Raw genomic sequence first — 24,858 nt, 5'->3', positions numbered from 1 at the left:
AATAGTAAGGAGGCATGAAGCCGCCCTCAAAGGCAGTCAGAGTGGTTCTACTGGTAGCATTCTTACGGTATAGTTAGCATTTACAACAGCTGGACCTCAAACCAGACCAGGTCATTTGAATGGAATAATTACCATCTGAGGATTCAGGGGGTCTGTGGTGATTTCAATTTGACTTTGACGCACAAATTCATACAATCGAATATTCAATAAAAATTCAATACAAACTTGATAATGTTGACCTATGAAGGGGCACAGAATCCCAAAATGAGGTAGCTATTGTTTTAGAAATTCTGTTTCAGACAACTCTCCTCATCAGAAAATGATCAGACATCATGATTTGAAAATTCTGTTTCAGATAGCAAGGCCATACCTGAGTCTTTACAGATATACTAAGCAGGATGTTCCCTTAAAAAAAAGTATAGACTCATACAGAAGTCGGAAATCGGGGCCGTGGGGGCAGCAGGCCAAGCAAAGCACCCCAGATGTTTTCCAGCTCCTCCTGGGGAACTCCAAAGCCCTCCCAGGCCAGATGAGATATGTAATCCCTCCAGCCATTCTGGGTCTACCCCAGGGCCTCTTACCAGTTGGACATGCCCGGACCACCTCTAACGGAAGGCTGCCAGGATCAGGTGCCCGGACCACCTCAACTGTCTCCTTTCGACACGAAGGAGCAGCAGCTCTACTCTGAGCTCCCTCCTGATGTCCGAGCTCCTTACCCTATCTCTAAGGCTGAGCCCAGCCACCCAACGGATGAAACTCATTTCAATTGCTTGTATCTGTGATCTCATTCTTTCGGTCACTACTCAGAGCTCATGGTCATGGTCATACAGAAGTAATCCCTCTCAATCATCACTTATATGGCCCACTAGAAGTGTGTGGCGGTGTAACTCTCTACAAAGACTCTGCCCTCTGCTCGCATCTTTATTTTCTGTGCTGGGGATTTTTGTAGTCCTGTAAGCCCACAGCACTCAGGTGAAGTCGGGGCTTATAAAAAGGTAGTGGACAGGTGCTAGACCGTAAGCAGCAGGCATCCAGGAGACAAAGTGCCAGAAAAACGCTTACTTAGCAGGAAAAAAACATAATGAGAGTGACTCTTATTGGAGCATGTTAACAAATAGTAACCAACAATCCTGCATAGTACACCTTCAAGACCCTACCCCGCTGAACCCAACTGGTATTGCCGAATTTGAGACCACAACCTAACTCCAGACCCACGGCTAAGGCTAGATCACCAACCAGGAATAATGGTCCAGGTGGTTACCTCAGAGATTGTGATTTGTCAAGGACCTTAAGTTGGCTCCTGTATCATCTGGTGCCAACATAGAGTCTTACAAAAAGTTGTATGACATTTTTGTCTGTGAAGATTCTCAGTCATCCAGGTTGTTGTGTGTTAAGCAGCACCAAGTCAAGGGCACCTGGAGCAAACCTGGTGCTCCAGGTAAAATATAATGGACAGATGGACAGGGATGGATCTAAGTTTGCCCAAGGTCAATGAGTTAGCTGATGCTAAGTTTGAAATCATTCTGAGACATCTTACACACATATATACACAAACTGTTAGTGACTGTTAACTAGCTAGAAACCTCTGGTCAGATCCAGAGACAAACATTTTCTTCAAGTGTTGCAGGGTGACCAGATGTCCCGAGAAATTTGAGACAGTCCCGAATTATGAACAGTTGTCCCGAATCCTGTCCTGTTTGTCCCACACATTAAGCATTATAGTAGTAGATAATACGGTAAGAGCTTCGTCTGGTAAGATCATCCTGATGACGTGAGCCCAACATTTCAGTTTTGCTTTTTGTATCAGTCTGGACTCCAAACACTTTCCAGAAATTAAAATCCAATTGGGGAAAATCAGGGAATCACAATGTAGATGATGTAAAATGCAGGCCAAAGCTTGCGGAACAGTAATGATGGCTCTCAAAGCAGCAAGCGCTGAAGAAGTTTGTCTGTCAAGGTGAGAACTCCCGCCTACTGAAAGTGTTTGGGGTGGCACAGAGACCAGACTGATATCAGGATGGTCCTACCAGGTTAATAAGAGTCGTCTGTCGGCTCAGACTTGCACATATAGTATTATATTATAATATTGCAAATGCTGCACTTAACATATTGTGTGTTTCACAGCGCTGTTGTGCATAATTAATAATAACGGAGAAATGCACAACAAGCTGCTGTCACCAGAGTAAAGACGACTCTATATGCAAACAAGAAAATCCTTTCATTAAACTATAATTTAGTCTACATATAATAGATCAGTAGTTTTTTTACTCACTGAAACAGTGAAAATTAATTGATCAAATTGGTTATGTAGGCTGTCATTCCTGCTTTTAGTTATTAAAAAAATGTCCTGCTCGTTTTTGTAAAATACGTAAGAGTATTATTAGTGTGTTTTCATTTGCCTCTTGCCGGAATTTGGCTATATAAATAACAGATCGCTGATGTTATTCAACAAGTTTTAAACGAGATGATGGAGAGTGTACTGTGGGAAGATAAAAAATTATTAAAAAAAATATTTTAAAATGTACTTATAAGCTCCTACAGCTTAAAGACAATCTTAGCTTCTGTAAAAGCCGTTAAAATAACTGTAACATATCTGTCACCTGTGCGTAAATAGTCAGGAAGAACAAACCAAAACAAAAACAATTTTAGTGTTGCATTTTGACTTTCATGTGTTTTACCGTTGGCTGACACTGATGTACTGGAGGCCACGCCCAACTCGCCTGTCTCGAATTTCACCCAGTCACATCTGGTCACCCTAATGTTTAGTCTGAACACACCTCAAGGCAACTTATTTGTCAGTGACACATTTCTCATCCAAGACGTCTGTTAGCTGTTGCTAGTGACTGATTTTCCGTCAGTGGTTTTTCCCTGCGGACTGGTTTGTTTCCTTTTGTTGCTCCTAGACTTTGATTTTTGAGTAAATCTCTTTGATTTCTGGGGTTTTCTGGCTCATCAGAAACAGAAATTAATCAAAGAAAAAAAAAAAAAAAAAAAAACGGGGCTGGAATCAGTGAAACTGTGGATAAAAGCCACAATCATTTGCTATGACATCTCTTAAACTGAACCCAGCCCTGTTTTTAAGATTTACCCTTCAGAAGTTATTACATTTCTATTCCACATGCTAACACTTCAAGAAAACACCTTTCTTTATCTCCTCACCTCTGGAAATTTGATCCTCAAATAACTGAGTCCTGCTGCCAAAACTCAGCTGCCTGAGCCACTAGACTTTATACCAGACATCACTGCTCATTTAGACTATGAAAACATTATTTCCATATTCAAATAGGGGATAAAATACTAATCTAGGCAAGGAGATAAAGAAAAGAGTCTACTGTCCAAATGCTGTCCATTGTTTCCACCTGTGCCTGGTCACAGATGTAATATCGAAGTGAGGAAGGACTGGGAGGAAGATGCTCCAGAGATCGCATCCTTACAGGAAGGAGGAGCTTTTGTCTCCTTCGATCTTGAACGTGCAGTCACTATCAGAAGAGCTGAGAATGTTGGAGGGGACCACAGGAGCCACAGGAGAAGACGCAGCTACACCCTGTAGGATGAAAATAAAATGCATGTGAGTTTATTTCTACATTCATAAGAATACATTTGACAATTCCCTTTCTGTCAGATTCTTAGAGGTTTCAAGCTCAAAAGGCTGAAACGCTGCTGTGCTGGTTTATGAGGGGTACAAGCAGCGGCACTTGCTGCTGGAGCCATATCGTTTTTATTCTTAGAAAACAGTCCCTGAGTAGAATCAGAATCAGAGTAAAGTTTATTGCTAAATAGGTTGTCACATGCAAGCAATTTGCATCAGTGTTTGGGACCAACGTATTTGAATCCCTCTGTCTCCGCTGACCGCAGCTGTCTCACAGGGCACTCCCATTCATTGTGCGCTCTATATAAACAGCCCTGATGCATGGGGCACACTGAATGCAGCCAGGTATGAGGAGGAAGCATCCAAGGGCCGCAATTCCTATTACTCTATCTCATTCAATCTGCCAAACATATTGACTGACCTGATGAGTGATTGCCCATGTGAGTCCACTTTTATTATCTTGTTTGCCCCTGGAAACGAGGAGGCTGATTATTTTCTTTGAATCTAGTTTATCTATTATGTGTAGAACTGGCATGCTGCCAGGTTCGTGTGCCATGTCACCATTTGTTAGTTCCATTCATTTGTCTGTGAGGCAGGACACTCGCTTTGTGTTATAATTTGTTACTATTCATGTTTTTAAGTGTGGAAAACATTAGCAGTCATTAGAAACTGATCTCCTTTGTTCTTTGTTCAGTGAATTAATATTAATTAATGTTAATCGCGGCAACTGTCGCCTATTAATGCATTTTTAGCACCTTGTTTCCAGCCTTTCAAAACTGTGTTGAGACCATTTTATAATATTAATGCCATTAAGGCTACATTTATGGTGACATCTTTTGCTTTCATCCTCTTTTTTATATTGTTTTCCAGAAAAATTTGCCAGTCAAATCAGTCATCAATCATTATACATGTTACGCCCGTTACCTGTGGAGAAGACACCTCTCATTTGCCTGTGTTGTAACCCCCTGCCTATATTAATTCTAAATACAAATTCTGAACTGCAAATCTGAACTCTGCCTGTGTTTGTATATAAGTACAGCCAGTGAGTGAGATTCAAGTTACCCAGCCAAGGCAAACTGTTTTCAGTGTCCTCATTCAGCGGTTCATATATCTTACAAAAATGCACATAAAACAGTTTGTATGATGTCTAACTAATTAGCTCCCCACAAATGATGTTAGACATTTTCAGCAGTGAGCTAGCCGGGCCACTCAGAAGTTGCGTCTGGGCCGGATGGGGCCCACAGGTATCCAATTGAATAGGTCTGCCTTAGGGGAACTACTTCCTTCTTTACTCCTGTCAGCACATTGGTCATGTGATCACAGCCGTATCGTTTACGTGGGTTCTACACAAATTACTGGCTCCTGATTACGAGGGTCATGTACAAATCGTGGTGCATTACAGTGCATGAGAACTACTTATTTTTTCTCTCTCTCTGACAGCTTTAATATCATACAGGAGACAAAAAACTAGCAAAATACTGCATTTGGTCATGAGCTGACTCCTTTCACTCCCCAGAGTGTGTTGTGCTTGTGTTGTGCTTGTATACCTGTGGTGTGTTGGACAGCAAGGGGTCGGTAGGTGAGGAAGCCATATTCTGCATCTTAACCTCCTCAGGAGGTCCACTGGCTGCTGGTGGTGGAGCAGCGCTATACATGACTGGAGCTGGACCATAGCCCTACATACACAGAGACAGACACACAAACACACATTTGTTATTAATATATTTGGGCATTTTATTCCTCTGCTAACACCTCTGTTTGATTTTTGTCAAGATAAGGATCTATCAATCAGATGTCTATGATATTTTTCCATTGGATTTTGGATTATTGCAAAAATTAAGCTCTGTAGAAAACAGAAGTTTGATACTCAATACATTTTGTTCAGCAAGATAATTTTAACAAATTAACACAACTTCTAACACTAAATGCAATCACAAGATATAAAAAGTTAACATTAGACAATAATCAAACAAACACCATGGTCGCATGACATTATGTCATCACCACAACAAGGCTTTAGAACCATGTTCAGCGTGATGACACTCTGTTGTCTCATTTAGCACCTTGATAGCAATCGCCTTTCTTGAGACAGCTTCAAATTCAAGAGGGGGTTATTTACTGATGTATTTAATATAGGAGAGCAAAACATGAAAATCTCGTAAACTTGTGTCAACCACAGACCTTTTTTCAGGCATCTAACCAAAAACCCATTCAAAAAACCTGTTGACTTTAAGAGGAGGGAACCAGAAGTGCAAAGATGCTGACTCTTTCCTGCAGCACTCTATTGTCATATCTTGGCAAAAATAGTTGTTTTGAATCTAAATGAGGTCACTTGTGCTATTCATGTAGATCCAATAAATTTTTGCAATGACAGAGTCACGGGGAACAGGATGAGGTCTTTTTCTGACTGCCTGTCTTAAGGTAACACATTCACAACACCTTAGCTGTTCTCAACAAGGGGTCCAGGGACCCCCAGAGGTCCTTGAGGGAGTTCCAGGGTGTCCCCAGACTTGACCACATCTTCCACCATTTTTCATGCAGCGACCGAGCCTGCAGGCTACAGAGTCATTTCAACACAGAGCTCCATTCAGTGAGTGCCAAGCCAAGTTTACATCTGATATGATTCTGTACAAGTTGAACAAACTGTTCATGAGGACTCAGTGTTTGCTGCTTCACATCTAGCTGACAACAGGCTCGTTGGAGATGAGCCAGGCCTCTGCATAACCAATCATCGCTGATAGCTGCACAATGCATGCTGCGAGATTTGTGTCAGACTTCATCCTGACTTGCTCTGACGTCTTGTACACGTGGAAACTGATAACCTCACGGGATTGAGGAGGGGATAGTTTTTACAGCCGGGTGCTGCAGTTGCTCTCCACTGACTGCAGGACCCAGGGCATGACGAGAGACGCCTGGCTCTCATCTGATAAAACACCTGATTGGTTTAGATGTTGACTCAACAATACAACGTTTTATATAAACTTTTAATTTTTGATGAATTGGAGAGTGACAGGTCTGCTTAGCTTAATTATATACAGCAGCAAACTGATGCTGATTAACATGAGGATTCATGTAAAATGGAGGTTCATCCATGAACAGAAATTACAGACCTGCTCAGTATTTCTACTCTGTCACATTTAACTCAACTGGTGATATATGGGTCTGATAACATTTTAATAAATCTGAATAAGATCTAATGGGAGTGTTTCTGTGGTTTCCTCTACAGACAGAAAGCTGCTGGAAACTGACTGCGGCTGTTTGTCACCACCCCCCTGTGATCTCGTGCACTTCCCAGGCGAGGAGGCGCCATTCATCTCAAACAAGCCTATTGTCCCCTTGTTTTACTCCCCACCTTCTGCTGGGGAAAGAAGGCCACATGTGTTGTGCAGCATGATCAACTCCCAGAGCTCATAGCCCCGTTCTACCCTAACCTGGATCCTTCAACCAAATCTTTAAAGGAACAATGAAATGTTGAATGAATGGGGACACAAGTAAAGTAAAAGATAGTGAATGTTGCCCCCAAAATGACAGCCTGACTTTGGTGTGCAGCCACAAATTGCTGGTTATGTAGCCAATATAATCATTACACTGATAATGATAAACAGTATTATGAACTTGCCTTTTAGACCTGATGCCCATTACAAATGCAGCACTGCCAATTACATCAGTGCCTCATCAATATTCAATACATTACCATTACTAAAGTCAGTTTGTGCACATGTTCAGCATTTACATTCCATTACTTGACTAAAGGCTAGAGAGAGGTTTGTAAACTCCCACAGTTTAAGGTCAGATCAACAGTTCCTTCTGTCAGTAACATGTAGGTCATTCAGATCTTTGAATGCAGACCATTTTCCAAAGTCTCCCGCTCGCGAAGTCTCCCCCAACCTGAAGCAGCTGACAGGTCAGAGGTCAAATACTGAGCCGACCAGCACTCCTCCCAGAGATTCCTGTTAGTATGAGAGACAGATCGTACCATTGGAGCTGCAGGCCCGGGTGGGTACTGGCCTGGTGGTGGACCGTTCCATTGTGGAGGCTGGCCAGGGGGGATCATAGCTGGACCGGCAGGAGGGTAGGCAGGGTTTTGGGGTGGGTAGGCTGGGTTAAAACCCTGCAGACAGACACAATCAAGTTAGATCAGTAAACACTGACAGGAACAGGGAGGCAGGAAATCCAGAGTTGAGGAGAACACAATGTTCAAGCTAAAAAAACATCAGCTTTGAATGAAAATTGACTCAGACTAACAGCTTTGGGTCAAACGCTGTACGAGCATGTTAAACAGGGTTAATGAAGTTTATCCATTCTTAAGAAAGCAGGCTTGTAGTGTGATACTAACTGGGGAGGGTGGGGGGCCATTCCACTGTCCTGGGCCTGTTGGTGCAGGGGGAGGATGGACTGTAGGAGCCTGATAGGAAAACACACACACACAAAGACACATGTCAACACTTAGATTAGCATTACACAATTAGATTAGCATTACATCTGCTAGCAATGCCTACAAGCTGCTGTGTGATGAGACAGGACTAACAGGATAAAGAATCCAGAGGTATGTTATTATTAGCTGCTGGACGGAAACACTGAGCTTTTAAGCAGTGAAATGTGAGGCGTTAGCAGAAAGACGTGGGGAAACTGTTGGATCCTGACACTCAGCACACATGGAGCAAGCATTTTGCTAAATTGGCTGGACAAACTGCAGAGGCTGAAGATAACTAAGCTATACAAGGCCCGTTGTTGATCTTTCATCTTATCTCTATTCTGTGGTTATGTAATAAATGTGTGTTAATTGATGTCTTGTGTACCATGTTAGGGTCTGGGCCGTGGTAGTACATCTGCAAACACAGAAAAACACATCATTTAATGGTGATTGTAAGTAAATATTAACAAATCAATTCCAGATACTCTTTGAGACATTCGTATAAACACTCCAACAAACACAACCCACATCCATTATGCAGTTATGAAGTCAATTATATAAAGGCATGTTTGTAAAGTAAGAAAATTCATGAATACTTAAAAAGTGATCAGTATTAGTATATCCTCACCACTCCTGGTTGTCCGGGAGAGCTGTAGGGAGGACAAGGTCCAGTGGGACCACTGGGAGGAGGATGGACTGCATCTGGTGTAGTCTGGAGAGAGACGGAGAAAGAGATTCATGGTTATTACTTCTTGATTATATTCTTAGATTAAATAACAGTTTAGTCATTAAAATGTTAGAAAAAAGAAAAATGCCTAATAGCTTTTTCTGTTCCAACAAACAGTCTAAAACCCAAAGATATTTACTTTACAATGACATAAACAGGAGGCAGGATATCCTGACATTTGAGAAGCTGAAACTTTTTCTTGATAATGTTGATAATGACGATTTTTGTAGGCTGATGCAAAGTTCCCTTGACAAAAAGCCTATGAGATTTTTCCATTGGATTTTTGATTATTGCACAAAATAAGCTCTGTGGCAAACAAAGGTTTATGATACATTTTATTCAGCAAGATAATCCTCACAAATGAACACCACTTTTTTTTATCATTTAAGTCTAAATGTAATTGCAAGAAGTAAAAAGCTAATGCTAGGCTGTAAACAAATTACAATATCATCACATGACTTCAACATCACCACCACAAGGATAGAGCTGTATTCAGCGTGATGACGTTCTATAGTCTCATTAAGCCACTTGTTAGCATCCGTCCTTTTAAAGACACCTTAAGGCTTCAAAATTTACAAGTTGTTATGATTATGTTGTAGAACAAAACGTCAAAGCCTTAATCTTGTGTTAACTGGAGAACTTATTTCAGGCATCAAACCAAAAATGAATTCAAAAAAGCCACCGATTTGGAGAGAAGGGAACCAAAAGTGCAGAGATGCTAACTCATTTCCTGGGTTTTAGGATCCATTCCTGCACCACTCTGTTATATAAATTACAATGCATATTGCACACTGTATATACAGTAAGTATACAAACTGTGTTCACCTGACTGTGTTTCACTGTAAAACATTGTAAAACTGACACATAATTTGTCCATTTTATCATATTACATTGTTTTGGGGGCAGAATGTAATTAATCTAGTACCCAGAGGCCAAAAAGCAAGAAAACATGTCTACAAGGACATTTCACACTAACATTTCACACTAACTTATTATTATATGAATGTGGAATATGTACAGTATTTATGTTTGGTGTACATGCTCTAAACTCACCACTCTGCAAAACCAAAAACGCAGCTCAGGGAAGAGGGAGTGGGAAGTTATGATAATACCTTCCTGGCTAGGGGAGGGTACACTAAGAGCCTACAGGTGGATTCTGGGTGGAGGAGCAGCTGATGAAATGCTAAGTGAAACTTTTACTTTCAAGTAAAACTATAATCGCTTTTTATAATGTTTAACTTTTTAACAAACCCAGTTTGTGCCTTTACACTTTGACCGACAGCCAAACTCTGTCTGTGCCTACTGTTGGTACCTGCAGCGTCGCAGCAGTGGTGGCCTTCTTCTTGAAAATCTTCTTCCGACAGCAGCAGCAAATCCCAGCCGGGATGCCCAGCAGTAAGAGCAGAGCCAAGAGAGGGTTTCCTTCTTCATGATGGTCTACAGTGGAAAAAAGGGAGGGTGGGGGAGATACAGGACATTCTTGTTACCCATTAGCCAACCATAGTACAGGCAGTATAAATGATTTTCCATGTTTTAGCTCAGTAACTATAGGCGGTGTATATTGTACATTAGAAGTCATCACAGGTTCAAAAATCTTAGCGGATGGTGTACAGTTGTGGATTTCTTTTATAATCTATTTAAATAATTTGTTTTGTCAGCCTGTACACTCTTCTATCACCGCTGACAAAAACATTAATCAGATCGTCTCACCTGTCAGGTCCATCCTGGTAACAGACACCACGCGGTCCCTGCGGTCTTTAAGGGTGTAATGGCCCTCATCACTAAAGTTCACATTCCTGATCTCGATGTTCATGGAGTGGGTCAGAACCCGGTCCCAATAATCCGGAAGGTCCTGAGACACCCGAGCACCATCACGCACCTGAGAGAGACAAACTCCTGTCAGAGCAACACCTGCTGCACGCCCATCTGAATCACAGGGAATGTCTCACCAGCTTTAAAAATGTTACACAAAATGGCACCTATGAGGCATCCAACAACTACATCCACCTAAATTGCACATTCACTATGAATAGGTATCTGCATTTGTATGGATATGGACAAGATTTTGGTATCGGAAGTGTTCTGGTTTCCGTTTGTAGTCCAAATAGCAAAATACATTGGATGAAACATCCAACATTCTTTTTTTTTTTTTTAAAGATATTTTTTGGGGAGCTTTTCAGCCTTTAATGGATAGGACAGACAAGCGTGAAAGGGGGAGAGAGAGAGGGAGTGACATGCAGCAAAGGGCCACAGGCTGGAGTCAAAACCAGGCCGATGCGGCAACAGCCTTGTACATGGGGCGCCTGCTCTACCACTAAGCCACCGGCGCCCCGGATGAAATACATTCTTGAAGCCCATCGGCTATGTCTGATGACAAGTTAGCTCCACCCATATGCATTTACAGAGATTAGCCAAAATGACCAGCAGACGGAAGAGGAAGTCTTGGCCCAGATATTGTCTGGTTACATTACAACCCCCGAACCATTGGCCCCCAGATGCTTACCGTCGTCAGGCGATTGCTGGTTAGTTCTAAGATTGCCTAATGCACACCACAATTGTTTATGAACGTAGCTCCAATACGTAGGCTTAAAGGCAGATAGAGGCTAATTGTGGCACCTTAATCCTTACTTTGCCTCAACACTAACATTTATAATATTCCATTGCATAGAAATACTGAGAGAGAAAACACAGGTAGTGAAGCCAATTTAACCCCCTACTTCTGCACCCAACAATCCATCCCCAAAACACTGAATCCTTCCATCCCTCTGCTCGTTTTACCTATCTATCCATCATCTATACAGTCATCCATCTATTCCATCATTTCATCCATCCTTCCATTCATCTATCTCACCAGTGTTAAGTTGGCACTGTCTTTAGAGAATGTTAGGAAAGCATCAGCCAGGTCAAGACCCTCCAGGGAGATGTAAAGACTCTCTCCTGCTATACACTTCAGGTAGTTGTGTCTGGCTGGAACAGAGACAGAGAGAAAGAACAAATAAATGGAGAGACAGAGAAAGAAAGTCACATTGTATAGTGTGACTGACTGGCACGCCAATCCACTTGTGCTCCACTGTTGTTCACAATATACCATGTATTCTGTCTGCAGCTGCGTGAACAAAGCATGACTCCTGTATCGTGACGGTTCGGCACAAATACTGGCTAAAAATATTAGCTAATGTCAGAAAAATTTATATTGATACTGCTGTGTAACTGACATCACTGAGTCATTATCATAGACTTCATTATCTGTCTGGAAGGTCATTCTGTGTTGAAATCAGAAATTGTCAATCATCTTCAATACCATTACAATATGGAGTTCCACAGGGTTCTGTTCTTGGTCCACTGCTGTTTTCAATCTACATGTTACCACTCGGTCACATTATCACAAAAATACACACACACACACACACACACACACACACACACATATATATACATACACACACACAGAAACCTTGGTATTATTTTTGATAGCACCTCAATTTCGATCAGCATATAAATTCAGTTGTCCAATCATGTTTCTTCCAACTCCAAAAAATCTCAAAAATCAGATCATTTCTTTCAACAAAAAGCTTAGAAATAGTCATACATGCATTTATTTCATCCCGGTTAGATTACTGCAATGCTCTTTTCTCATGCCTTACACATCATAACCTAAACAAATTACAGTTGATTCAGAATGCTGCAGCCAGACTCATTACCAGGTCCAACAGGAGACAACACATCACACCGATTTTATAATCCCTTCACTGGCTCCCAGTCCGTTTTAGATTGGATTTTAAAATTTTAATAATTACTTTCAAGGCTCGTATGGGGCTAGCCCCTGGAAATATAGCTGACCTCCTGACCCCATACGAGCCCGAACGCAACCTGAGATCCTCTGGTAGGTCATTCCTGGCCATCCCTTGGTCCAACTTGAAGACCAAGGGTGACCAGGCCTTTTCTGTTCGAGCCCCTCGTCTATGGAATGACCTGCCAGAGGAGATCAGGGAAGCTAACACATTGTCTTCTTTTTAGTCCCTTTTAAAAACTCACTACTGCAGACTTGCTTTTAACTAATTTGAATTATCTGTTTGCTTTTATTGTCTCTCATTTTGTGTTTTATTTTATTATTTGCGCTTTATAAATAAAGATATTATTATTATTATTATTACTGTTATTTACATTTGCTGTTTTACATTTTAATCTACCACTATACTATAGTTGTGACTTTTGGCCATAGCGGTTGCAATGTTGCTGACACTTTAAAGGGCAACTTCAGCATTTTTTCAACCTGGACCCTATTTTCCCATGTTTTTGTGTCTAATTGACTAATGGGAACAACAAGTTTTGATATTGGTCCAGTCTGGAGTAAGAATACTGTAGATGGCAGCGACGAAACAGTCTGCAATGTTGGGGCAATTGTGCACCATCAGTTTACATCCACTAAAAGTGCTTATTCTGGTCACTAACAGGCTCAAAACATAATACTAATCGTCTGACAACATTATGGAAAGGATCACCAAAGAGACGGACCTTTTTGTTTAACCAGAAACAGCCCCATAACTGCTATCGTCAAACCAACCAGACTCCATTTAAAAAAACTGTAATTTTATCATCGTAAAACACGCTTCACTGAAAGTCCACAGAAGCAAAATAAAACTCACAAAAGCCATCTTGTGTGTCTTATCCACAGTTTAAAAAATAACCAACTCTGGTTTAGTTGAAATAAACCCTTGACTCACCCAGTTAGATGTGTAAATACGCTGGCTCTATACATGCTAAAATTACTGTTAATTTAAATGGAGTCTGGTGGGTTCAGCAAAAGCGATTTTGAGGCTGTTTCTGCTTAGACAACAGATCTTACTCTCTTACAAACACGTCTATCTCTGTAGGGATCCTCCCCCACAATGGTGACACTGTAGCTCGTTTTGCAGCTGCGGGCTGCAGCGGTCTCGGTCGATACTGGACCAGTTTCAAAAATTGTTGTTCCCACTAGTCACTTAGGCACAAAAATTTGGGAAAATAAGATACAGGTTAAAAATACAAAAGTTACCCTTTAAATCTGTGTTCACAGAAAACAAAAGTTATTAGCAACCACGTTATCCTTGCTAACTCACGTATGACGGCCACTTTGACAGTGGAGATCTCTTTATTCCAGTAGTCTCTTTGGATGTATGTCCCTTGGTCCTCATAAGTCACCTGTCAAAAACACACAGACCACATAAATACATTGTGAAGAGCAATAAACTGTATTAGAAAATGCAGACTCTAGGTTAAATAACTTAGTTTAGACTTAAAACAAATAAGTTTGGTTACCTTGTCAATGTACCAGCGACGGTCACTGCCAGTGCCAGACACCCTGCCTTTGTTTGTCCTGGTGGACAGAACAACAGTCACATGAAAACACATCTACTGCAACAACACTGGAAGCAACTCACAGTTTCTCTCCATGACCATCCTGTCCACAACCAGAACACGAGGAGTCCTTGAGTGTTTCTTACCTGTGTCTGCCCTTCTCCCAGTACAGAAAGGTCTTGCCGGGCTCATCAGCTGGGATAAACTCCAGCTTCTCCACACTTTTGGGCAGATAGATCTTCAGCTGGCGACCATGGGCCAAACGCTCATGAAGGTCATGGACGGTGTAGGACTCTGAAACAAAGGCAGTGGGAAGAAAATGAGGCAAAATATCCGCGAATAAGCTTGAATCCTACCGACACAAGAAGCCTAATTCTCCTTTTCAACAATCATTTGCTGGCTTGGCTTGGCTTGGCTTGGTTTGGGCCATCAGGCCAGCACAGGTGTGTCTTTAACTGATGTTGGCCTGTCTTGAGTGATGACGTTTAAAAGCAGCTGATCTATGGTTAAAGTTCCCTGTTATCCTGCTGCATGTGTTTTTCCATCACACAGCACGGCAGGTAAAAGAAGTTAACCTGTTGGAGGTGAGCTGTTTGCAGAGGTGCAGTAAGAGCCTGTTGCCTGCAGCTCTTCATCTAACATCTTACTCTGGCTGTTTTTACTTTCATTTGCCTGCCTATCATATTATTAGACTTGCCTTTAATGAAGAAAAGCTGCTAACAAAGTTCTGCCAATTCAGTAATAACACATTTCATGTAGATTCTTCACAACAAAAGTCTCAAAAAGCAAAATAAAGGAAATGTTGAGTTTTCGAGCAGCAACATCACACCACCACTGATACAGCTGATACCGAACATGAAACAGCAAAATAAAGCAGATATCAAAAGTAGACAGGATGCGGGAGAGATACTGAACTCCAAACCACAGAGATTCAGTTAGAAGCTACAAGAGGACTGAGAGATTTACACAGAGACTTCGAAAAACGCCCTTCTCTCTGGTCTGCAGACAGAGTGAGTCGAGTTTCGCAATGCACACTCTTGTTTGGGGGGAGAAGGGCGGTCGTCGGGGGTTTTACTGCGGTTGGCGAGATGTCACCACTCGCGCTTGAGGGTGGGAGACCCGGCCCATCTCGGGTGTCTAAACTGATGAACAAAAGACAAATTGGCGCAGCAAAGAGTAACAATGGAAAAAGGGTATAATTCTACTTTACAATGATTCACTACATGTTTACAATGAGGTAGGCAACTAATCATAATATACAATCACTTAGATCAGTGTATATGATGGAATAGTGGCATTAGACTGTGCCAAAGGCCCCAGAGTTGGGCTTTTACAGGCAAAATCTTTCTCCAAGCGAGCCATGCCCCTGGATCCCCCTAGCTGGCAACTTTTTCTTACTAGCTAGCTACTCTGTATCTTTGTGGAAAGCTCTGCATCGTATATCACCACATCTGTGTGTTGTTTGTGCCATAAATGGCCATAAGTTACTTCTCCTCACCCCAAAACACATTTCAGGCACAGAAAGTTTTCCTTGCTTACAGCCCTGGACTCTGCTGTTATTTGACTATCAGCCGATTTTTTTTAGGCCAACAAATAATGAGGCCTACATTCCTCACATTCCTACCATCAATGCCTGTATTCAAGAGTATCACTCAGCAGCTGAGTTTGACCTTTGACCTCCCTGTAAACCTCACCTTCAAGTTGTGTCACATCTCATATACATTATATAAACTAACCTGTTGGTCCTGTCCTGTAGAACACAACTGCTAAACAGAGGTATTAGACTGAGATAAGATTCTTCCATAGGTGGAAGAATGAGAGGATACTCACCCACACTGAGGGCAGCAGCCAGCAGGATCACAACACTCCACATCATCTGCAGACAAAACACAAGTTTTAGATTACATTAAAGCTGATCACTAGTGGACTGAATCCACAGTGTTATCACTATGGACAGAGGTTCAAAGTCCTTATTTAGTTTATGTTCACAGAACCATTCAATCAGCATGTGCTGTAAAACCTAAACAAGCAGGTTCATCACTGCATGTAACCCCTGTTTCATTATTTAATTCCGCATTATAGAACAAGCTAGCAGCTCTTTAAGCCTGTTAGACACAGATGTATTTTATGCTTAGATCAGCATGCTAACATGCCAACATTGGTAATGCACTGATTTTTAGCAGCTATATTTTCCAGGTTTACATCTTAGTCTAGCATATTAGCATGTTAACATTTGCTAATTAGCAATAAACACAAAGTAGGCTACAGCTGAGGCTAATGGGGATTTCAGTTTGAGGAATTTTGCAGGTATTTGATCATATTATATTGGGCAAAATTAAAAAAATACAAATTTTGACCTGATGATGGCACTAAATGAATGAGTCAGAGAAAGACCAAAGTTACGACAGTTTATCCAGAGAGAGGTACCAAATGTATCAGTGACCCATCTGAAGGTTGATTTCAATAAAAAAACAAAATTTTAATCTTGTGTTGGCGGCAGAGGAAGAGTCAGGGGATCACCAGAGTCATTAGGATAAATTGTTTATATAATTGATTTATATTTTACAAAAAAAGTTCTGCAGAATTGCCACTTTCAGCAATAGGATAGAACACTCAGGCCCTCTCTTCAATCAGCTTAATATTTTATCAATTTTTAAAATAAATGTATATCAAACCTGTATATTAATTTACAAAATCTTGCATCCGTCTGCTTCATTTTCCATGCCTTGTAAAGAATTTTTCCAGACTAACAGTGATGTTCATAAGTATAATACGAGACATGCCAAATGTTTACATCTTCCAATGTTTTGTACTAGGCTTTGTCAATTCTCCATCAGATATAGAGGGGCTCAGCTTTGGAACAGTCATATTCAAATTGCATCTCAGTCTACCTCACTCAAGAGTTTCAAATATAGGCTACGGTCCTGTCTGATGAACCAAACTCTTCAAACTGATCACATTTAACTATAATTGACCATCCTCTATCCACTGTAAGGATTTGACTGATTTGTCTGAATACAAGTGTGCTTTGGCACGTGCGTATACAGTCGCACACTCCCATGCTCGCTTGAGCACGCATACACACATACACTCATGCACACACACATACGCTTATGCGCTCACTCACAATTCTATTTGTTCTTGTCTTTGCTTTTTGATTCCATGTTTTTATATTTGTTTGTCTGTTTTTTTGCTATGGACTTATTAATATATGTTCTTAATGCTGATATGGTGAGATTCCCTCTATAAGCCTCTCAGGTTTTTTTTAAATCTCACCTGCACAATCTGCTTGCTGTATTCTGTCGGTTTTGTTTGCTTGTTTTTCTTTTTTACTGTGCAAAAAAAAATCTTGGAAACATAAATGTCTGTACAAATTTTAATGTCAATCCATCTTATAATTGTTGATAGAGATATTTTAGTCTGGACCAATGTGCGGTACAGGCTGTTATCCTGAGCCACACTGCTAGCATGGCTAAAAAATACTAATTAGTGGGGCATTGGGAAGCTGTGCAGCTCACCTGGTAGAGCAGGTGCCCCATGTCAAAGCAGGCTACGTCAGCTACCTGTAGCTGCAGGTTCGATTCTGACCTGCAGCCCTTTGCTGCATGTCATCTCCTTTCACTTTAACACTGTCTTATCACATAAAGGCTAAAAGCCCCAAAAAACTATTAAAAAAAATAGTGCTTCTTTTATACTCTTTTATTCTACTGTATCTTTTGAACAAACAGCCCTGTATATTGAAAGGTACTGAGGCTTAGACATGTTGGTAGTTCTACCCTTGGTACAGACTTTTCACTTTGCATTCTCTTAGCCCAGGGCTGAGAGTTGGCCCCTTTTCACATGGACATTGTTAACCCAGGGTTTACCTAGGCCCAAGGCTATGAAACTCACACTGCACTTCTTCTAGCCCTGGATTAAGTGTCAGTCGGAGCACACAACTAATGTTAACACTGAAAATTTTTTGTTTACTTAGCCCAATTTCACAATTGTTTCTTTTAGGCCTGGGTTTAGTCCATTTGGAAATGATCAGGATTGAAACAGTGTGAATACTTTCTTAGTCTCAGGATAACAACTCCCTTAGTCTGGGGCTAAGATCAGTGTGACAGAAACGGCTACACAAACTGCTTCTGTCTGTATCACAGAGAGTTACACATACTTTTGTTTTTGTATTTGTGAAGTGTCATTCTAACTTTGCTGCAGGTGTAAATATCCCACCCCAATATATTCTCGGTTTAGAGGCCTTGACCCTAGAGTTTACGACATGGAGAGGCATAATACGACCAAGAAGACAAAAGTCTCTGAGCTACAAATGGAAAGGCTGACATCCCACGTCCAATTGAACCAACTGCATTTGGCAGCCTGAGAAGTGGCAACAGCCAGACAACTGAAAAAATGTAATTGCCTAGGCTACTAGTATATAAATAATTGCACTGCGGCATGGTTTATCTATTTATATTTAATAATGTTTCAATGATAATTGATACAACCAAGCTTTGGCTTGTCAGTGTTTTAAAAAAGTTTCAGATAAATTAGAGTTTTAACACTTACTAGTCTACAACCAGCCCATTATTAGTTCCACTCTATTATACTTTGAGCTACCCTGACTCAGTGCACACTAAAAGTATGCACACAAACGCGAACACATACCAGAGATACAAAACCGTGGTTACCATTGTCTGAGTACTACCCATCCCCCATCATTGTGGTCAAACACTTGATGGGCCCTCCTCAGGGTCAATCCTGCATTCATGTGTGGATATAAGAGCTTCCTGTGATAACAGCCTGGTCAGCTGCCAGGGAGGGTGGGGTTGAAGCTCAGCGTATACACCATGGACATTTTACCGCTCACAAAAATGAATGGTCAGTGGTTTCCATGATGTGAATCCCTGGATATTCATTGCTCATCTGCAAATTTCTGTAGTTGACCCAGTAGCAGTGGAAAGCAGAGTCAGTTGGGACACTTTTGTACTGGCGCGAAATAACCTTCCATTACTCATAGACTACTTCAACCACAATGAAAATAATTTGATCACTGAACAGATACAGGTGTCTGCAAACAGTCAATCACATTTTCAAGAGCCCAACCCCAATATGAAAAGCACAACTTTGTTACATGTACAAGGAGTGCATTTTCCCAAAATCATGGAGATAGATACAATTTACATCCTTTGCATGCTGTATTCTGAAATAAAATCCAAGTGTAAAAATTCCTCTTTCCTCATACTGCTCAACTGAGAATACCAGTCAAACCTTATCACTCTGCAAACTAATCTAACTCCACCTCTACTCTGAAAGGCCACCAATAAACTACTGTGTTCAAACATTCACACGTGACACTCAGAGATGTGATAAGAGAACCTGTGAAAACAGAGCTTCATTGTCCGCTCATCTGTTAATTCACTCTCTCCATTCATTTGATTCATGGAGCTCTTTAATAATAACAGCTGGCCCTGTTGAATTATTGATTGGTTGAATTGAATAGTTTAATTCCTCCAGTACAGTAGGTCAAATAGATGCCATGACTCACGTCATCTGCTGCAGTCACTGTGGGTGACTGACGAAGGTACGATAGCTAGTTAAATATGATACTTTCCTCTAAAATACGACCACACAGGTTGTGTATGCAACTAGCATATCACAACTCGTATTTGCATTTATTGTTGGGTGGCCATAGTAGGTATGACTGCACCAAAGGAGGAAGTCACATGACGTAGTCAAAAGAGGAGTAAGCCACTCTGGCTTTCTTCAGGCACACTATGCACCGAGCCAAGGAATAATATTAAAAAGTCTTTATTTAATCGGGCATGTCAGAGTTAAAATACGACCAAATGCCAAAAAAACGCCTACCTACATGACGTAGTATAAAGGGCAAGGAAGGGTAAAAAAACACAGGACTTTCATCCAGGAGAGCACTGTTCTTGTCCCCTGTGAGACCAAAAGTCAACGTAGAGTTATTTTAACTACGTATTGTTGTATTTGTCTTATGTCATGTAACACACGTCACGTCGCGTTATGTGATGTTAGGAGCAAATATACTTCCTTTAAGCGAAACCATGATTGTTTTTTTGTTGTTTTAAACCTAACAAAGTAGTTTTAGTGCAACTGGGAATGTTTCACAAGCACACAGCACATTTGCACCTCCTTGCCCAGCTCTCTCTCTGTTAATCAGACGATAAATGAGACAACAATCAGCTATCTAACCACCCCATGGTCCCTCCACCTCGCTGCCTGCCACTGTGGACTGCTTTGCGGAGACGAGAGCGGGCAGCAGATCTAGAGACTAACCTTTGGTCAGCGGCTGGAACTTAGCCAGCACAAACCCCCGTGCCATGGGTCACAGTGGGCTTGGTGCAAGCAGCAGCGCCAGATCTATCCTGTGTAACACCATCTACAACTGTTTGCTGATTCAACAGGGAAGTTGAAACGGTCCGGCCCACTACATAAGATATTTCAATGTGTTCTACACAGTGAGGAACAAGGGTTTTTAAAGTGGGGGGAAAAACACTGGTGTTGGATCAGTACTTGGTTTCTGCAGATTCCCTGAGTTGAGACTTTCTACAAAATTTTACACTGAGGAATAAAACATGTTTTCCTATAAACCCTTCTTTAGTTTAACAACTGAAGCCAAACCTCCAGAAAACATCTGTGTTCAATTTAGTCTTACCACAATAAAGTTACAAAACAACTTAAAGCTCCCCTCCAGTCAGTTTTACTTCCTGTTTATTGGTTAAATAAAAGAGAGACTAAATTTATCAAAAGTAGGATTTAATCAGGAGCTATCACATCAAAAATCTAAGTAAACAAGGCTGGGAATCTGACAAGACAATCAATGCCAGCTTTTGATTTTGATGTTTTTTGCACTATAAACCAATTTGGTATGAAAAAGTATTGAGGTTCAATAATTAAAATATGAGGGACATCTCTTTCCCCATGGAGAAGTGACAGCAGTTTGCATTATGTTATGGTAGATTAAATTAAAAGCCGAAAAAAGTTGCAGAAAAATCGGGTGTTGAACTTTCCACACCACACTCCAAAGTGATGCACAAACTCCAAACCACTCACGTTTCTCTACTACTCTCTTCTTCTACTACTATCTCTACTTTCTAACGACTACATTTTGTACTCTTATTGGAGCAAATGGCACAACTATCAGTACGTTTTTGAATGAGCTATCTGACATAAGAAAAAGGGACTTGTCTTCTCCATATGTCACACCCTGGCTCACACAAATAGATGACAGAAATCTGTAGAGCTCTGTACAAACAAGGAAAAAGAAAACACTAAGACTGAAGCAAAGAGATATGGCGCAGAGGTCTGAGTACTCCTCTGTCTTTTATCTGAATGGGGCACACCTGGCCCAGGTATGTCCCACGCTGCTGATTGCACTTGGCAGCCCTGGAAGGAGAAAGCACGAACACAACGTAGGAGGCAAGCAGAGGAGCCGTCACGCATTCCCGTCAGGCTGTGTGTGCTCAGTCTGCACCTGTTCAGTAACTCTGTCTGCTGCCTTTCTATTCTGAGATGTGCTGGATCCTAATTTAGCAACTGCACCAATAACATTCCTTCAATTATGCTGCTCTGCATAAAAGAGTTTAATCTGATTAAGATAAAGGACGATGTTTAGCCTGGAATGGAGTAAAACTTTGGATCCAGATATTCAGGAGGTTTTTACTTTCAGCCAAAATATCAGTGCAGGTCTCTTCCTCTACAAAGCAAATAGACCTGATGATTTAAATAGCTAAGAACACTGAATGAAGCAGTGTTAAAAATCTGTGTTATTCGAACACTGCTCGTCATGGAGGGGCTGCTAACGATGGTGGCTGGAGCCTATCCCAACTCACACTGGGCGAGAGGCAGGGTTCACCCTGGACAGGTCGCCAGACTATCACAGGGCTGACACATAGAGACAGACAACCATTCACACTCACACTCACACCTACGGACAATTTAGAGTCACCAATTAACCTGCATGTCTTTGGACTGTGAGGGGAAGCTGGAGTACCCAGAGAAAACCCACGCTGACATGAGGAGAACATGCAAACTCTGCATGGAAGGTTCAAACCAGTAACCCTCTTGATGTGAGGAGACAATGCTAACCACTGCACCACCGTGCCACAACGTATTGTGTTGTATTATTGACATTTTTCACCTTTTCATTATGTTGTTAATGTATGCAAATTATATGAAAGGCCTTGAATTGCAGACATCTCTTATATTTGTATTGTTGGCCACTGGTACTTGTATATATTTCTATATTATCTACAGGGTTTCCACACATATTTACCAAAACTTTTCCTTAAATTTCAAAACACTTGACCCCACTGCCATGATGTCATTTAAGAAGTTTCAAAAGGGTGGGACTATCTGGACATCTATACACGTATAGATGTCGACACCTGGTGATTCAGTCAATTATGTATATTGAATCACCAGGTATCGTTTGGCTAAGTGTTGTCAATAAATAACCAACCTGTTAATAGCGAACTGTTTGATCTGTTGGCTGAGATTTAGTTAGAGATGACTGTCTGTGCAGTGGTTAGCATTGTCGCCTCACAACATGAGGGTTCCTGGTTCAAACCTGGAAATGAAACCAAACCTGGTTTTCTCCGGGCACTCTGGCTTCCTCCCAAAGACATGCAGGTTAGGTTAATTAATTGGTGACTCTAAAATGGCCGTAGGTTTGAATATGGGCGTGAATGTTTGCCTGCGATAGTCTGGCGACCTTTCCAGGATGTACCCCGCCTCTTGCCCAATGTCAGCTGGGATAGGCTCCAGCGCCCCTATGACCCCCAACAGGATGAGCGGCGACGGAAAATGAATGAATGTCTGATGCAGCATCCCACTCAAACTAACACTCAAACTAACATTAGCTGTCCATCAGTAGTAACTGTCACCAGCATCATTTAGTGGTTTACCAAACTGACAGTGAGTCCGACACCCCGGGTTTAAAGATTTCTTTGAGAGGCCTGAGAGCAAGGCATCACAGTAGCCTGAGATAAAAGCATGAACAAGTTTTTGGGTGTGTTCTTTAGATAAAAGAAGCTGCACACGGGCAGTGTTTCTAAGATGGAAAAATGCGTTTTTGGTGATGTTTCTCACTCACATGTCACAGTCAGAGATGTTCTTTACTTCATGCTTTTTTGTTCAGAGCCACCTTCAGTAAGGTATTAATCTGGACGATACAGCATGCCAATTCTCCAGTTTTTCCTAACTTTTGCAGTACTTTCAAAACCGTGGAAACCCTGTATTTATATAAACACATATTCTTTCACATGCTTGTGTACACAATAGCCCAGTCTTGTGTTTTGCCTTCATGATGCAGCTTTGTTGTTCTTGCTCCTCACACAGCTGTATAATTATGCGATTCTGATATTTTCTACGGTCCCTGAAAGCCTCACAGACCCCACCCCTGACGGGAGCGTGCGCCGTCCCCTCCCTCTGAGGCCTTATGGTATGTCACGTAAACATGAATACCGGTGCAACAAAGGACGGAGGCATCCAGCCGCCCTGTGTGCACCACCTCCATCACGCATCTGCAGTGTTAAATGTTTTTCCAATTTAAGAAAGGACCAAGGTGTCGGTGTGATGCGTTTAGAGAGGTGTGGCCGCGTGCACTGATTAAATGATCACATTCACGAGTCAAAAATGAACGGTCCCCCTATCGGGCACGCGCGCTGCACGAGAGAGAGAAAAAGCCTTGGTGCGCCTTTAAACCAGCTCGTTCAGTTTTTGCAAACACCCGAAACTTGAGCTTCTCAAAGCTCCTGTTGAGCGCAGGACGGAATGTTCGCCCAGTGGACATTAGTGGGTTTGTAAGAAAAAGAAAACCAAAGAAACATTTGATTATTTAATTAGTTTCCGATGGAATTCAACTAGTTTTGAGTGTTTTGGTGTTTATGATGCTACCAAAGTGATTCACGTCAATGAAGACAGTCCTGTCACGTGCATTAGTGGCCATTTAACGCCTCACCTACAACACTGCTGCTGGTTTTAAGCGAAATAAGCACGTGTGAACACAAGTCACACCACTTTCATATGGTGGTCGCTCAGGAACACAATGTACACAGTGTGTTTCTCATCATATCAGTGTGCTGCAAAGCCGCACCCTCTCCATTTTACAGTATGACCGTAGCCCACTTACCTTCAAATGTAGGTGGTCCATCTGTTCAGAGCTCGTGTCACAGTTGACACACTGCTGCATCCAGACAAACCGCTCAGACTGGAGTGGAGATTGGGCGGATGAGCGGCCAAGACGTGCTGCCTTCAGGATACTGTCGGAAATATCAAAGTGAAAGAGGGTGAATCACATCACTTGGATTTGATTTGCCTTCTTGCACTTCTCAAATACCTTAACTTGGAGGCATGACACTTACACCGTTTAAAGATCACTTTAGGCAAAGCAGCTTTATTTGTATGGCACATTTCATACACCAGGGCAATGCAAAGTGCTTTACAGAGCATTCAAATATAACATAATAAAGGATACAAAAAAACATATAAAAGGTAAAACTGATTACTAAATAATTTCCAAAACCACCATTATAAATAGCAAAAGTGCAGACAAGAGGTGCAAAGATTCGTTGAAATGTTTTAAAATCGACTTTTAAAATAAGGTTGCAGTCATTACAGGGTGGAGTGTGCAGCCTTAAAAGGAATGTTTTTAGCTTTCACATTTTGTACATTTCACACTACATAACTGCCAAGAAAATCTTATGCTTAATAGTTAATAAAGACCATTAGCCATTACATTGAAACCTACATCAGTTAGCTGCCTTTTCCTTTTCTGTGGGT

The 24,858-nt window shown here is 41.4% G+C and overlaps 1 protein-coding gene across 1 annotated transcript; it reads right to left on the bottom strand.

The window, feature by feature from the left end:
• Positions 1-2,971: 2,971 nt before the first annotated feature.
• Positions 2,972-24,466, bottom strand: wu:fc21g02 (uncharacterized). The gene is made up of 14 exons (XM_050045590.1): positions 24,209-24,466; positions 15,898-15,943; positions 14,214-14,361; positions 14,029-14,086; positions 13,830-13,911; positions 11,582-11,697; positions 10,441-10,609; positions 10,043-10,167; positions 8,632-8,715; positions 8,389-8,418; positions 7,926-7,994; positions 7,566-7,700; positions 5,137-5,265; positions 2,972-3,544 (listed from the first exon to the last, which is right to left on the bottom strand). The coding sequence occupies exons 1-14, from the start codon at positions 24,266-24,268 to the stop codon at positions 3,431-3,433; spliced, it is 1,365 nt and encodes a 454-aa protein (XP_049901547.1). The 5' UTR covers positions 24,269-24,466; the 3' UTR covers positions 2,972-3,430.
• Positions 24,467-24,858: the final 392 nt, after the last annotated feature.

Source organism: Epinephelus moara, chromosome 5 (assembly GCF_006386435.1).
Source record: "Epinephelus moara isolate mb chromosome 5, YSFRI_EMoa_1.0, whole genome shotgun sequence".
NCBI lineage: Eukaryota > Metazoa > Chordata > Actinopteri > Perciformes > Serranidae > Epinephelus > Epinephelus moara.
Note: the sequence above shows the minus strand (reverse complement) of the source record. Positions and strands in the feature narration are given on the sequence as shown.